Genomic DNA, 16,712 nt, shown 5'->3' with positions numbered 1-16,712 from the left:
TGACTTTATTTCACCTGTGTCAAATACCCAGTTTGGCACCCCCGAAGCGCTTTTGTGCACACACACATACAGAGGCTGGGAGCCTCAGTGGCGCTCCTCTGGAGGCTTCAATTGGGGCAAAAAAATTAATGGCTATCATCCCCCCCCCCCCGGTAGCTATGGCTGTGCTTGACTGTATAACTAAATGTTGTTTCTGTGTGTCCACATTGTGTTATTTAGTTTCAACAGGATAAGTGTTGGGAGGTGTATTCAGATATTCACTCTTATAAAAGCAGTTCACTGAAGATAGAGGCCTGAACACAGATGGGCATTTGGAGTTGCATCTAACTCATCCCTGGTTCATGCTAATGCTCCCAAGCCTGCCTGCCTTGGTACGGATCTTATTCCTTGGACTTGAGTACATGGCTCCATGTACAGTTTCACTGTGGGGGGTGGGGTGGGAGTTTAAATGAAAATCATGAAATCTTATGGTGCTCGCAATAGAAATATTCATGGATTTAATATAACTTTTCTTCAAGTTGGAATTACTTTGGGTTTTGGAGCTTTGTTGGGAAAGAGGTTTAACAATGACAAGACACTTGCGGGAGATAATTGGTGGGCAGTGAAACAGTTAAATGCCTATCCACCAATTTGCCTCCTGAAAATTGTTTTCCACTTCTCCATGTTAGCATTGCAAAGGATCCACAGGTTTAGGAACCACTCTGGACACAGTGCCCCTTGTGCATATTGGGGAAGCAGTGCAGGTTTTCTGGCCATGGTGCTTTCCTACTGAACTTCAATTTAGGGAAAATAGGTCACTTCAATAGGTCACTTCAGTAAGAAAAAATAAGAAAAATAGGTCACTTTCAATAAGAAAAATAGGTCACTTCAATAAGACTTTATTTTCTTCTTTTTCAGAGGCACAAATCCGGGATCAAAGATCCCTGGGAGAGACAATGAGCTATTGCTAGGCTGCCTATACTGCTGATTTTCAGGTTTGTACAAAGTGCATCTCGCTTGAGGAAATTTTGGGCTTTGATTCCAATTATATGGTTCCTGAAAAGAGATTGACAAGTGTCAGCTTTATTTCTGTGTCTTAAACAAGAAATATATAATGTTTTTATCACAAATGTCCTGCTTTGTGGTTCAATAAGATACAGAAATGGATTTTGAGCTGAAGAATCAGCTGGTCAAATTCACTTATTGTTAAATGCACTTAAATAGGAGTAGGCAGTTATGCTGAGCAATGGTAACCATTCTGGAAATCTGGTGAACTACAAGGATGCAATTAATACTAATAATGTTGGTGCATGGAGCATTTTGAATAAATGTTAAGGCTATCAAGTATGGGAACTTTTAAGTGAGAAGAGGAAAGGACAAAGGCGATTTAAAGAGAAAAAGAGTAGTATACTGAGATGCATCATAGCAAGGGTCCATTACCCACTAGTTTAAAAGACAATGACAGGATCACCAAACAGATGCCTGCTGTGTTCCAGTAACAATTAGATAGTCTAAAGCAAATATGGAATACACTCCGGGTCTGCATCAGTTCAAAGCCTTCAACATTTTACATAATCATAGTTTTTGTATCACAGGCTTTGTGGTATAAGTAACTATACTGTCTAATAGTCTTTCCACAAAAATGATGGCGACTGGAAATTATCTTTTTTAGAAATGCAAATGCTAAGTTCATGAGGAAGCAAATAAGTTCAGTGCAGGAGCTGTAAGAAAGTATCTCAAGCTGCTTGAATTTGAGTCCAAGGGAAGAGATTCGGGCAGCACATATTTTTCCAGTAAGATATTATAAATGCTAGTATAAAATTAACTGTGACATTTTTCAAGGGCAAATCAGATTTCTTTTCCACAGTTGTCCTTGCTCTCTGCTGTTCTCAATAGGGTGGATAGTAGCCTAATCACATTGCAGTTTACACTAAGATGTGGTTTTTATTAATTGCCAAACAGAATGAACAGTTGCTTAGGTATAATTAAGTTGTTTCTAAGTAGGCTCAATTTTAAAGGACCACATCTAAATTCAAAAATCAAAGTGGTTTCATAAAGTCCGTTTTGAAAAAACAACAACTTGGGTCAATCCATGTTACTCCCACTCCTTGCAAGGCACACAACATCCCCACTTGATAATCACTACTTCTGACCTTTTTTCTGGGAATCCTCAGATTGATTTTATGCTGCCTTTTTTCAGTAACTGCATTTTACTGCAGCTGTTCATGCCATATGAACCAGCAGTGCAATACAATTTCTATTCTGGTGAGAGTGGCTTCAGTGTTGCTGAACCACTTTTGGCACCCTTTCCTCCTCCACCTTCCTCCCGCACTCCATCTTTGACCTTACAGAGGATATGTAGGAAGAAAGTTTTGTGTTCCATTTTATTCCCATTGACTAAGGATCATATTAACGATGGTCACATTATTTCTTATATTTTTGGATACTCTTACTTGGTGAGCACCTGCAGAGCACCAAATGAAAATGCTGCTATCTGTGCTAATTTCTTGTATGGATGAAGGGGAAATTAGGCATAAAAGTACAGGGAGACGAGCAAAAAGAGGGTTGACTGAAAGTGAAACACAGTGGAAGGTGGAGGTTTAGAAATGCAAGGGAATATGTGGAATATTGTGAAGGAGGTGCCGAAAGCCCCTGATAGCTGTCTTCCTCTGCCTTTACCATCACCCCATGCACACACAATTCTCTTAACTCATGGCCATTCCAGTTCCATTATGGGATTTACATTCTATGAGGAGTTCCCAGTGTGCAGTTTGCCTGGGGTTGGTGGGTCCCCTTTAGGGACTGCTGAGGCTGAAGCCAATTGCAGACTGACCAAGAATGAACAGTGATGTTGGATAAGGTCAAGGCAGTTCTGACATAAAAGCTGGGATTCAGTGAAAGGGACAAAAAATGTATTTTTGAAATACTCTGTGGGTCAGAGAAACATTGTGTATGTATCTGACACCCACTGTCTGTGCATGGCTATCTGGATTGGTGCACCTATGCCAGGCTTCCTCAACTTTGGCCCTCCAGATGTTTTGAGACTACAGTTCCCAGCATCCCTGACCACTGGTCCTGCTAGCTAGGGATCATGGGAGTTGTAGGCCAAAAACATCTGGAGGGCTGAGGTTGAGGAAGCCTGACCTATGGCATCTGGATTGGTGCACATATGCATTTCAAACATCACTTAGATCCTCCTTATTGAGCTTCCCAGCTGCATGAAGTAAAGGCTTTCATTGTAGACAAGTGACTTACAACATGTTATTCTATGCAGGGTGTCCCTTGAGCAGCAGTGGCAAATAATTTCAGTACAGCAGTGACCTGTAAACATGAACAATTCCATTACAACACTGCCTTGCAAATGCAAAGGTCTGCAGTGTGGATCTGAGTCATATTTTCTTTGGGAAAACTTTCCCTAAACTTATCTGTTACTCTAGGAAGTATCCATCTGCATTATGATTACCTAATTTTTGTCCTCCTCTCTTGTCCTGCAGTTGATTCCTGCAGTTTGAGGCACCTGGAGTCATGGCAGACTGGCTGCTCATTGGATTGTTTGCTGCACTGGTTACGCTTCTGCTGTTGACGCTCTTTGGCTTTGCTGTTTATTCGGGGCTCTTCACAGAAGTGATTGTGAGTGCTGGTTTGCCCCCCTTCAGCAGCATAACTGTGGCATATAAATTCCAGGTGGGGCCTTATGGTGACTCTGGAAGGCTGTTTACGGAGAGCTGCAGCATCTCTCCAAGGCTGTGCTCCATTGCTCTCTACTATGACAACCCTCACACGGTAAGTCTCAGGGAGAACTGCTTCTTGTTTGCATCACTGTTAACACAATCATTACTTGAGTACCAGGAAAATCTATTTTCTGATATGTTAGATCTGAAGTAGATCTTCGACTTTGGGAATGTGCACTATGAGGAATAGGAATTTACTTAAGAATAATAATATGCACACTCATGAAATGGATGAGTTGAGTAGCCTTATGGTAAACTTGCAGTGATTTAGCTTTATGATCATAATGTATATGCTGTAACTTACATACCAGACATGATTCTGCAAACAGATGTGATGCTTTGTATTTTTATTCATTACTGTGTATAGTGAATAATTTATATTGTTGTACTTGGGGGTTATGCTTTTGAACCAATATGTTTTGTAGTTGAAGATTGTGTTTATCTGAATATATTTATGTTTCTTTATTTTTTGGTGGGTAGGAAATATTGCACCTGTTGAATTTCTGCCTGTTGTGTTAAAAGTACAAAGCCTCTTGCAAGAAGGTGTAAAGTGAAAATACTTGGAAAAGGGTGCAGAATCTTTTGAAAGCAGCTAAGGAGAGATGGTCTGCTCAAGTATCAGAGAGGCGAACTACCATATACATATCTATATATTCCACTGTGTTTAAATGCTAATATTACCATAGACAGTAGATATTTGGTTTATTGGCTCATTATCTTGGAGTGGGTAGTCCCATGGGTGGCTGAATACTACTGTATTTCTTTCATTTCCCTAGTTCTCTAGGTGCTGAGAAGTGGTGCTGTCATAAAAGAACATATTACAGGCAGTTTTAGTAAAATACAGAGCTTGCATGTCACCATCCAGACCTTTATATAAGAGGGGTTTTTTCTTGTAGGGGGTCTGTGTTCAGCTTCTCTTTTCAGACTTTCGATGTTGGCCACAATCCAGAAAATTGCACAGCTATTGTGTCAATCAGGGCCTTGAATTTTCTTTAGAAGACTTTTGCAACTTGACTGAGTTTCAACAGCCATTTGCAATGCAGTGTATGTGGCTGCTATGGCGGGGGCGGGGGGAATCAAATACCCCATTGGGGATACACAGACCTTTGCATACACCCCTAAAGAGCACTCTTTATTTTGCATATTGTCTTTACAGAGGAAAAAATGTATCTAAACCTGGATTCATCTGTTCAAACAATCTGTTGTAGTTGGGCTTTTGACAGCCTGATTAAAAAACAAACAAAAAACTTCCAAACCAACCACAACGTTGCCAGAAAAATAGGGTTGTGCACTTGTTTGTGGCATAAGCACTTCCTGTTACACTAGCACAGCCTGTGTAATTTTCTGATCAACAGCTTTGAAGAAGCACGTATGCCAGAGAAGCTATCAGTTGAGTTTTTCTGCTAGTGCATTGATCTAAGGACACAGGGCTGAGCAAATAGAGGAGTTGTCAGTGTAGCACATTTTCCAGGTAATAGTAATTATTAGCTGAACCAGTTTTGGTTATTCCATTGTGAGCAAGAGGTCATTCCATCTGAAGTAATTTCAGATGCTGAAATGTCTGCTTCTGGCTTTTCCTACCCCTTTTCTGGTACTTGCAGATTAAAAATAATTTTTAAGCTGCCCTTCATCACAGAGCAATGCAAAAGAGGGTACCTTATAGCAGTTAAAACCAAGGAGAAGGAAGAGGAATGATGATGATGTTGAAAGGGAGTAGATAATGCCAGAGTGAAGTCGGGAATAATAACATTTGAAAATCTAGCCAAGTCAATTAACCTCTCATATTTTTTTTAATTTTTAAAATGGCATTTGCAGTCCTCTTTTCTTCCAAAGGGCAGCATACATGGCTGTGAACTTGAATTGAGATCTCCCAGACCCTAGCCTGAGATTTAATCTGTTACATTTACGCTGCTTCTGTTGGAATAAGTGAGATTTCTATTGTGTTAGAAATGCATCAAAGTTGGTGCCAATTATAGTTCAAGGATGAGGGCATTCTATAATTATGGCCCCCAAAAGTAAGACTTTTACTCTGTTGTTTGTGGTGCAGTGTGGTGTTCTTTCTTTCTTTCTTTCTTTCTTTCTTTCTTTCTTTCTTTCTTTCTTTCTTTCTTTCTTTATAATTCTAACACTCAGAAGGGGAACATGGCAGCTCTTTGACATGTTTAGAGATTCTGCATGGGGAATGAAGATGCTGTCTCCAGTGTCTAAACTGGAATACAGGCAGAACAGGATGAGACACGGTTGAGCTTAGGGTTTACACTATTTACCGTATTTTTTGCACCATAACACTCACTTTTTTCCTCCTAAAAAGTAAGGGGAAATGTCTGTGCATGTTATGGAGGGAATGCCTACGGGTGGCATGCCTACGGATTTTCCTCCTCTAAAAACTACGTGCGTGTTATGGTCGAGTGCGTGTTATCGAGCGAAAAATACGGTAATTAATGAATTAAAGCTGTAACCCTGTACTTACTTGCCTGAAAGACTCACCTAACACCATAAGACTTAGGTTTGAGTAGACCTATATAGGGTCACTTTGTAAATGTATTCATGTGTTCGTCCTCTCACTTTTCATAAATAAATATAAAAATAAATATCATCACCCTTATAAAACTACCACTAACTATTTCAGTAGTTACCTGTTTAAAATCTCTCTAGCACATCTTCAAAAACTTTATTGGAGGCCTTTGAAGGATCCCTTGAAATGTAAGGTTTCTTCATCAGTCTTAAGTGTAGCACATCTCCCTTCTTTTAAACAAAAACATACAAATAAGTGTTCTCGGTATTTTGTTGCAGCGCCTGCCGCCTTTATCAGAGACCATCTCTCTGTGATATTTTCAAGTGTGATCTCAGCTGTGGATATTTTTGATTCCTTGCACAAGAGTAGAAGATGAAATGCATTTGGTAAAAGGAATCTGCATATAGAAGAGAGTCGGGGAGGCAGCAAAAGCATGTGAATAACCTTCCTTACTAACCATGTTGTTTGTATTGTAAATACAAAGGGCTTACAGAGAGAGAGAGATTAGTTCTGCCTGCTGTGAAAAGTGTGTATCTCTGGCATCTCTTTATCTTACTGAAATAATATAGTTATTCAGTGTAAGTCAAGGAATCAGGAAGCAAAAGACCATTGTGCTTAATCTTCAACCAATGTTTGATTGAAACTTGCACGGAAAGAGTTTCTAAACGCTTTTAAGACAGTAGCTGATTGGGACAGCACTAGTTTCTCTTGCATGTGGTCTTTGCTCTTCTTTTCCAGACCCTGCACACTCTTCCCCCCTCCCTCCACCACTAGAGGTTATTTTGCAAATGCAGCAAGTTTGACTGGTCCACTGTTGCTAAAATGATATAAATTGAATTTCTGCCTCTGCTAACTGGACACTACCATCAGTGTATTTTTGAAGCTGAGGTATTATCCCGAAAGCATTTATAGAGGCAGAGGAAATTTTGGGGGGTCTTGTGATAAGGGATTATTATTTGTAATTTGTAATCTGCTCATTCTAGTTATTCGGTAAGTTTTGTGGTAGCTGTGGTCAAAAAATGAAGTTACCTGCCTTCAATATCTCAGCTGTGTTGCTGTCATCTGCCAGTGTTCATCTGTTGTTACACCAATGCAGAAGAGTCTGCATATGTAGCTTAAAGTGTCTGCAAGCCAATTTTGTTTCAAGCTCCTTTAAGCAGATAGGTATTATTATTTATTTATTATCCAACGATAGTGGGGTGGTTCACAACATAAAAATACAAAAAGGTAAAGGTAAAGGGACCCCTGACCATTAAGCCCAGTCACGGACAACTCTGAGGTTGCGGCGCTCATCTTGCTCTATAGGCTGAGGGAGCCAGCGTTTGTCTGCAGACAGCTTCTGGGTCATATGGCCAGCATGACTAAGCTGCTTCTGGCGGACCAGAGCAGTGCACGGAAACGCCGTTTACCTTCCTGCCGAAGTGGTACCTATTTATCTACTTGCACTTTGACGTGCTTTCGAGCTGCTAGGTGGGCAGGAGCTGGGACCGAGCAACGGGAGCTCACCCCATCCTGCGGATTCGAACCGCCGACCTTATGATTAGACCACAGCGCCACCCGCTGTGAGAACACAAAATGAGAACACAAAATACATAATAAAAAGAAGAACAAGAAACTAATAAACCCTCCTCCCACAAGCACAATTAAAAGGACCTAGAACATTAATCAGCCAAAGGTCTAGTTAAAGGAAAATGTTTTTACCTGGTGCCTAAATATGTAATGAAGGCACCAAGTGAGCCTCTAGGGAGAGCATTCCACAAGTAGGGAGCCACCACAGAATAGGTCTGTTACCATGTTTCCATCCTCTGGACCTCATGCCTCAATCTGATTTAAGAAGTAAAGCATTTGGCAGAGCTGGAATTATGAGTTCTTCATCTGATGGGGAGGGCCAGAACAAGTGTTGGAATTACCCTAGTTAGTTTTTAAGCAATAGCAGGAGGGAAGTGAGGTTGCAGGCACGAAGTTGGAATGCATAATCATTTTCATAATGACCAGGACTACTCATGCCACATAAATACACACTGCAGTATAGGCAGTTCTCTGGAAACATTGTTAATTACAGTGGCTTTTTGCAGGTACACCATGTTATATAATTTTGAGAATGCAGAAAGCAAAAAACATGTTCATTGTAGGAATGCAATCAAGAGCAAATGCTGTTAACTACATGTTAGATTCATAAACCATATACAGTAGTATACAAATAAAACAAAAAATAGCTCTGAATATATATCTGGAATCTTTTGCAGAGTTGCTGATTTCCAGGGTTTCATTTTCATCATTGAGATAATAAACCATTTGTTATAGCTGTGTCTGCAAAATTCCTTTCATTTTTTAAAAAACACACCCATCTTTCTGTGGTTTGGAGCATCCCTCCAAAATTTCTTAGGATTTCACATACATGATTAAGTTGCTGTACCTGTCCATTTACAAAAGTTATGTTAAATAGTTTTATCAGCATTCCTACAGGTATAGTGTTCTGCAGTTATTAGTGTTGATACTCACTCTACTATTGATGTTTTCCATCCAGTGTTCTAATTTAGCAGTGTGTGAGCTTTGCAGTCATTATGACTGCTGGTAGAGAGATTTTTCTGCTGAGTCCTAGATATCCCTGAATCAGTGTATTCTGTATTGGCAGAGAAGTGGAAAACTACCAGATCAGGCTCCTGTGTCTTTTCTCTCCCTTTTCTGCTGCTAAATGTGAGAGAGGACCAGAATTTGAATTGGTCTTGACAGACTAATATTTCCACCATGGTGCCAAATGTTGGGTAACCTCTTCTTTTGTCAATCTGGTTAAGGAGTACACAAATTATTTCCTGCTTACATCACTCTCACTTGATGGATGGACAGACCCCACCAGAAACAGCTCTGCTTCCTTCCCCGAGCCTCTCCAAATATTTGAAAAATGGCTTGCTCACAGTTTGTGAAGTGTTTACCGTATATTCGGAGGTATTTTTCCTTTCAATATGTTTCCCTGCATGGTGAGGGATGCAGTTTTTCTAAGCTAGTCATGGATGCATAAATGAAGCTATAGGGCCATAAAGTTATCCTATTATTGGAGCCTGTGAACATTTTTTGGCGTCCTCTAGATCTGCCTTTCACCAGCCTGGTGCTCTCCAGATCTTGACTCAAATTCCCATAATTCCTGACCATTGGTGATACTGACGGGCGCTTGCAGTATCTGAAGGGTACCAGGCTGTGGAAGGCTGGCCTAGGGTATGTCTTCTCATTCTTAAACTAGTTTTAACAAAAAATGACCCTGTTTGCACATAATCTCAAGATAAAGCATGGGTTAGTGTGTGGACATGGGGATTCCTGGAGAGAAGATGTTCCTCCATCTTCCTCTTCCAGTTCTTCTGCTTTGAGCTAAGCCGTGGTTTGTCTTAGTGTGTTGTCAAGAGCAGCAGGACTGAAGTAGGGCGAAGTGGCTGTGATCTACTTCCTGGAAGTTTGCTTGCTTATGCACTTGCGCTATGCCGTGATTTGACTTAGTATTGTGTGCACGCTGAGCCAATGTATGTGTCTCCAGGAATCTGTGTGGAGAAGAGGGTTAAGGCCATCCAAAACATCATTCTCAGCACCCTTAACAAGCATCAATTTCCAGGATTTTGGGGGGAGGGCAGAAGCCATGACAGTTAAACTGGTATAAAACTGTACTATATAGGGATGCCCTCTTGATTTTGTTTAATCATGGGTATATGTTGAGATCTCTTGTCCTGATGGGTGGGCAAGAGTTCTTCACTTCTAGAGACTTGAGCTCCCAAGATGGTTTGCAGTCTTATGGTATAAAGAACAGCTGTGCTCAACTGTTGCTATTTCTGTAGATTTGCAAGGCAGATGGGGCAGTGTCCCCAAGGACAGGACTGCGCCAAGTCCTTTGCACTGCAGACAAAGGTCTTCCTCTTTTGCTTTCTCCTGAAAACGACAGCAAAGTGGGGATGATTCACATTAGTCATTAGATAAAATAGTCCTGCTCTAGGTTTTCCACTGGGTAACAGACTTCCGGTTTATTATTATAGCTCACCCTGTCTCCAAGTCTCAGGCTGGTTGGCAGCATTTCTGCGTCACATTCATTTTCAAAACATTATGGAGTGGGAGTTAGTTCCATGTTATATGTTGGGCAGTGACATATCCAGGGCCACCCGCTGTACTGGGATTTGGATGTCGGTCTTCCAGCTTTGATTCAAACATCAAGTACTGGCTGGCAAAGGACAGTATTGCAATCCTTTTCCAATGTATTTTCATCACAGTCTTACAAACTGGGGCATCATTGTTCTCATTTGGCAGAGAATTTGGGATTTTGGGTAATGAAGAAGCCACCCAAATACTTCGGGTGGTTTCAACTAGTTTTTACTCAGAGTAGACTCACTGACATATGTCTGTGCCACAGTGAGCTGGGGGAAGCAAATAAAACTGCCTGCCTCCCAGGCTGCTGCTGAAGGTCCTAAATGCTTGGCAGAGTTTATTTCCAGTAGACCTTGGCTCTTATGCAGTCACCCTGGAATGCTTTAACTGAAGCCTAGCACCACAACTCCTGCAGCCAACGGATGTGGCAAGCCAAGCTAGACTGAGTAACGCTTGTCAGGCTCTACTTCTCCAGCCATGGAAAGCTGGAGCCAAAAGGCCTCTTGTCAGTTTCTCCTCTGGTTGCTTTGCATTGCTCCAGCAGAATAACTGACTGATATCCTGTCTTGTTGGGAACGAAGGGAAGAAAGTTTGCCCTGCAAACTAAAGAAATCAAAAGCTTTTGACTCTGCGGGAGAAGCCTTGGTATAAAAACCTTCTATTTTATTTTTAAAAAAGAATCCTCCCAAATCACATGATTTGTGAATCGCACAAGGAAGGAGTTGGAAAGACTGAGATGGCTTCTGTCCTGTGTCTATGCGTGCACATGTGTCTAAGAGGGGTTGCTAGGAAAAAGTGATTTAATAGACTGCCTGGACTAATTTGCAAGGGAGGGGTGGAGAAAGTTAAGAAAGAGACTCCCAACAGCCTGAGATCACCAAGTCGAAACCTATCATTAGACATCTGCGTTCCAGTGTGTTGTGGGCTTCTTTTTTCTAAACATGAGCACACACATTCCCAGTAATTGCTGAATGTGGGCGGAGCCACTGAAAGAGTCAGTGAAATAACTTTCAAATTTCTACATTAAGACGACTGCTTTGGGGTCTTGGAGGGCTGCTGCTGGGCAAGCCCCCCTTTTTGTTTAAGGTTTCCAAGCCTGTCCTGCAGGTGGATTGCTCCGGTAGACAGCAAGGAGAGCTGCAGGTTCTTCTAAGAGGGGCCTGGGCATTTCTGGCTTTGTCTAGAAAATACTGCACCCCTCTTTTGAGTTGTATTGTTTTTACAGAAACAGAGGCCTAAATACAAAGACTCTTGAGCTGCAGTGCTCCAGCAGATAGCATTCAGCTTTGAATCTTGGAAGTAGGGGCTCAAATGCCAGCTTAGCCAGGGACAATGCGGGTGGGTGTAGGACAGGGGTCAGCAACCTTTTTCAGCCGTGGGTTGGTCCACTGTCCCTCAGACCATGTGGTGGGCCAGACTATATATTTTTTTTTGGGGGGGGATGAACGAATTCCTATGCCCCACAAATAACCCAGAGATGCATTTTAAATAAAAGCACACATTCTACTCATGTAAAAACACGCTGATTCCCGGACCGTCCGCGGGCCAGATTGAGAAGACAATTGGGCTGCATCCAGCCCCCAGGCCTTAGGTTGCCTACCCCTGATCTAGGACAAGTTCACCTCTTTTTGCCCTCCATGTGGCGTCTGCAAAATTGACAGTTCAACTTCAGGCATAGCGCTTTGACTTGATGTTAGGAATAGCATCTTTAGGCTGTTACCCAACTGCTGTAGGTCTGAAGTGATATTTTGGGTTGTATTGATGTATTTCCTCTACTGTGTTAGTTTCAGGGGACAGGCAGTTGCCATGGTGTGAAGGTTATAGCAGATTTATATATGAGGAGACAGTCCACATTAGCAGCGAAGATCAGCTAGGCAGAACAAAGCTGATGGCCAGAGAGATGGCGTAGGCAGACTTGAGTGAGGAAGATCTGGGCTGCCCACAATAGATTGCAGAGAATGACCTAAGGGTGGTGGTGTTCTGATCTGAGAAGGCTTTATATGTAGATTTCCTAATCTACTGGAAGCCTGGGCTGAGAGTTGCTCAGTGTCTGGGAATGGGTGCATTGTGTTGCTTCTGTAGGCTGGTTTCCTAACTGGCTAATTGATGCTTTTACTGATGGGTCCAATTGGTACCTCACAGCGGCACCTGTAGATTGATAATGGGGATCCAGGACTAGTAGCTAGATAGAAAGCATGGTAATGGGAAACTGAGAGTGGAGTCCTGGGGCAACAGAGGAACTAATCTTAACTGTACATAGGCTTGATTATGCTGCTTATGTGCTTGCATAGAAAAATAGCAATTGGGTGGGACATTTTACCACTGTTTGCCGCTCATTCTCCCTACTGCTGCCACTTCATTCTCTTCTATTTCCTTCTTCTATTGCTTTGTTAAAGCCGAGAGAGAGAAATATAAATATGTGCAGCTGTTAAATGCTGGCATAGGAGGAGCATAGTGAGTACAACAGAAGAGGAGTATGCACTGCTTCAAAAGTTATTCCATGGCTGTATGAGGGTTATTTATTGAAGGGAGTGGGGGGAACACAGATACTACGGGCGTGACATGTTGGTAGATACTATCCATGCGATTTCTCCACTATCTGTTCCTTCAGTTGACCCCCTGCTAGCAAAAAGCCAGCTGCAGTGTTTTAGAGCAGGGATTACCAACTTTTTAAAGCCTGTGGGCAAATTTGGATTATTGAGCTAGTGCTGTGGGTACCGCCCCTCTTGTTTCCCTCCCTCCCCCCCTCTCCCCCTTCTCTCTCTTTCTTTCTTCCCCTGCCCCTACGAGACAGAGACAAACTGTGTGTATACATGCTTTACTTTTCCAAGGGATCTTGGATAAAAGCAGGGCTTTTTTTTCAGCCAGAAGTCAGATCCAGTACAATTAAGCTGAGCCTAGAACAGCACATTGGCATTAAGGATGAGGGTCACTTTCAACTTCTTCCTTCAGCTCTGTGTTATTTTCAAGGTAGAAAAAATAACCACCCTGAGCTCAGAGGCTTTGTGGGCACCAGGAAAGACCTCAAGTGCAGCCTTGTGCCCATGACAACCCCTATTTTAGAGACAGTGGCTGTATCGCAGAGCTGATGGTAAAAATATTCCGACTGGTGCATAGTTAGTGGCCTTCCTAGATCCCTAGTGCCACTAGTTTCCAGCACCTGGTAAAGCAGAAGAGATCTGAGGTAGGCAGTTTAACTCCTAAATATAGGAGACCATTTAAATGGCACCTTACGCAGAATACATTTAATGGAAGGAGTTATAAAAGGCCTATACCTTTGTAGCCTGTAACACCCCGATTTGTGGGTGGGGCGGGATGGGAATGTTTGCGTGTTTGGTTGTGGCAGTAATAATAATAATAATTTATTTGTTTATATCCCGCCCATCTGGCTGGGTTTCTCCAGCCACTCTGGGCGGCTTCCAACAAAATATTAAAAATACATTAAAACATTTAAATACATTAAAGCTGTAGAGTTACTACAGCTGCACTACAAGGCAAATTAGTTGCCCAAGGTGAGAAAATATTTTTTTTTAATGCAACCACATTTAGAACATCTAAAATTAGCTAAATCAAACTAGCCTTTGGTTCAGTGATGGCCATGAGCTACTCAGAGGTCTTTCCATAGGGTAATGATAGTTTCAGGAATGTGCATCAGACATTATAAAAAAGCAAGATTGGCCACATGGACCTAAATTAATAAAGTGTCTTAAAGGTAAAGGTACCCCTGACAGTTAGGTCCAGTCACAGACAACTCTGGGGTTGCGGCGCTCATCTTGCTCTATAGGCCGAGGGAGCCAGCGTTTGTCTGCAGAATAGCTTCCGGGTCATGTGGCCAGAATGACTAAGCCGCTTCTGGCAAACCAGAGCAGTGCACGGAAATGCCGTTGAGTGTCTTATAGGCACTCAAAGTCAGGCCTTTTTTCAGCTGGAACTCATCAGAACTCAGTTCTAGCACCTCTTAGGCATTCATGGTGAGGTCCGGCACCTCTTTTTCTAGAAAAAATAGCACTAAACAGAGTTATTGTAACATACCGTAACTTGATTGCACTAGAGTCCCATTTTAATATAGTTACATATTTGTTTTTAAATAGAGGTTTAAATTAGTATATACAGCCTTCAACTAAAAAGTTATATTTTTGTTTTATAGAAAGATACAATAGGTCCCCAATGAAGAGAGTGAAAACGGTTTACTTGTTTTATGCCCTGTGGCCAAAACAGATAAACTAAACACAGAACCTACAAAACACTCAAGGAGTACATATTAACAACCTGTGCAATATAAAATTGTGTTCAGCTCATATTCAAATAATTATCATCAAGAAATACTCAAATTTTCAGCTCTGGACATACAAGTCAAAACAGGTTTGTTTTGCTTCATGGTAATCATCCATGACCATTGGCCATGTTATTTAGGCCTGAGGGGAGTTGAAATCCAGCAATGTATGATTTCCAATTCCAGATCTAAGTTCTTTGAGAGAAATACCCTTTAAACGCTACCTTTAAAGCATTTGCAAGTTGGTGTTGTCAACACAGCTGTGGCTTTGCAAAGCCACTGACCTGTCAATCACCTGATGTCACTAGGACACCAGGACCTATTTTTCAAGAAAAAACAATCCAAGCAAGGCTTGAAGTCATCATCACCAATCAAGCTGACTACACTGACTTCAGGCTCTGCTTTCTGCAGGGGTCAGCTGCTCCAATAAGCTTCCCATACAGAACTTGGTAACCAATCCCAGCTGGCTTGCTCTCACTGCCAATCAGCTTACTGGAAGTGACAACAAGCCTCCCTTGCCAGTGCACAATTGGGAGCATACTTTCAGGCTCCCAATTTTGCATTAGCAGCTGCATCTCTACCTGCCCCTCACCTGATGTCAGGTGTAGGGCAGGGGTGTGTGGTTTGAGGGAAACAGCTTTGTGGGCTGAGATGGGACCCATGCCAGAGGTTTACCACCTGAACGAGGGTATGGTCTGAAGGTGACATATAGAATCGTAGATTTGTAGAGTTGGAAAGAACCACAAGGGTCATCTAGTCCAACCCCCTGCAATGTAAGAATCTGTTGCCCATTGTGGCAAAAGGTCCGCATCTTGCTGAAGCTGAGCCCATCTGAGTATGCTGAATGTTTGGGTAAGTGCCTGCCTGAGAACCACAAGTATGTTGATTTAACTAAATTTGTTTTGCATTTTGTCCCGCATAATGAGTTTATTTAGGTTGTTATTTGTTGTTTGTGGTATTTGTATAGCCAAAGCCATTACAAAATTTATTTATCATGCTAATCCTTTGCTTCCTTGGAAAGTTCAGAGGTGCTTACAAGGTAAAAGGTAAAGGACCCCTGGATGGTTAGTCCAGTCAAAGGTGACTCTGGGGTTGTGGTGCTCATCTCGCTTTCAGGCTGAGGGAGCCAGCATTTGTCCACAGACAGCATTCCGGGTCATGTGGCCAGCATGACTAAACCACTTCTGCCATAATGAAACACCACGACGGAAGCCAGAGCACACAGAAATGCTGTTTACCTTCCCGCTGCAGCAGTACCTATTTATCTACTTGCATTGTGTGCTTTTGAATTGCTAGGTTGGCAGAAACAGGGATGGAGAAACAATAGCTCACTACCGTTGAGTGGATTTGAACCACTGACCTTCCGATCGGCAAGCCCAAGAGGCTCAGTGGTTTAGACCACAGCACCACTCACATCCCATACTTAGAATATGGAGCTTACAAGGAGCTCCCAATGGTCTACCATAAAAAACTGATCTGCTTCGTTTATAAAATATGAAGCTGCCTTATACTGAGTTATAGCATTCATTCATTTAGTACTGTATAAACTGGCAACATTTCTTTAATGTCTTGGGCAGACGCCTTCCCCAGCCCTGCTACCTGGAGAATCCAGGGCAATGGAGATTGGTGTCAATTGGGACTGGGAGGAAGAAAGGCCATCAGTAGAAGGGGCTGGAGCAAATGGTTGGAAGAACTAACTAATTCTGTTTTTTCTTCCATCTATCTCACAGATGAGTTCTACAAAGGCAACAGTGAGAGTAAGGAGGAGGTTGACAGCCACCTCTGGACCTCTTGTAAGTAAGGAGGTAGTTTAGAAAGAAGATGAGTAAGAGGGAACATCATAGAAGTATGTAAAATTTACATGTTGTAGAGAAAAATGGAGATAGAAATTTTTTTATCCCATTGGAGACATCCAATGAAGCTGAATGTTGGAAGATTCAGGACAGACGAAAGAAAAGTACTTCTAGACACAGCATGGGCATAGCCAGGCTTCACGTGGGCGGGGGGGGGGGGCAGCTGCCCATCCCCAGCTATAGCCATGATAAATTATGGAATTTGCTCCCATAAGAGAAAGCGATGGTCACCAACTTGG

General features: G+C 42.1%; 1 protein-coding gene across 4 annotated transcripts in view; it reads left to right on the top strand.

Annotated features, from left to right (window-relative positions):
- Positions 1-16,712, top strand: part of TEX264 (testis expressed 264, ER-phagy receptor) — a 161,704-nt gene that overhangs the window by 4,896 nt on the left and 140,096 nt on the right. For 3 of the 4 annotated variants that reach the window (XM_081178052.1, XM_081178054.1, XM_081178053.1), the window contains exons 2-4: positions 898-974; positions 3,474-3,762; positions 16,351-16,413. In XM_081178052.1, the coding sequence (XP_081034178.1) occupies positions 3,505-3,762; positions 16,351-16,413 (321 nt within the window). In that variant the 5' untranslated portion in view covers positions 898-974; positions 3,474-3,504. The remainder of the gene's footprint in view (positions 1-897; positions 975-3,473; positions 3,763-16,350; positions 16,414-16,712) is intronic. The other variant, XM_081178055.1, reaches the window with a different exon arrangement.

The sequence above is a fragment of the Podarcis bocagei genome, assembly GCF_964188305.1.
Source record: "Podarcis bocagei genome assembly, chromosome: 2".
NCBI lineage: Eukaryota > Metazoa > Chordata > Lepidosauria > Squamata > Lacertidae > Podarcis > Podarcis bocagei.
Note: the sequence above shows the minus strand (reverse complement) of the source record. Positions and strands in the feature narration are given on the sequence as shown.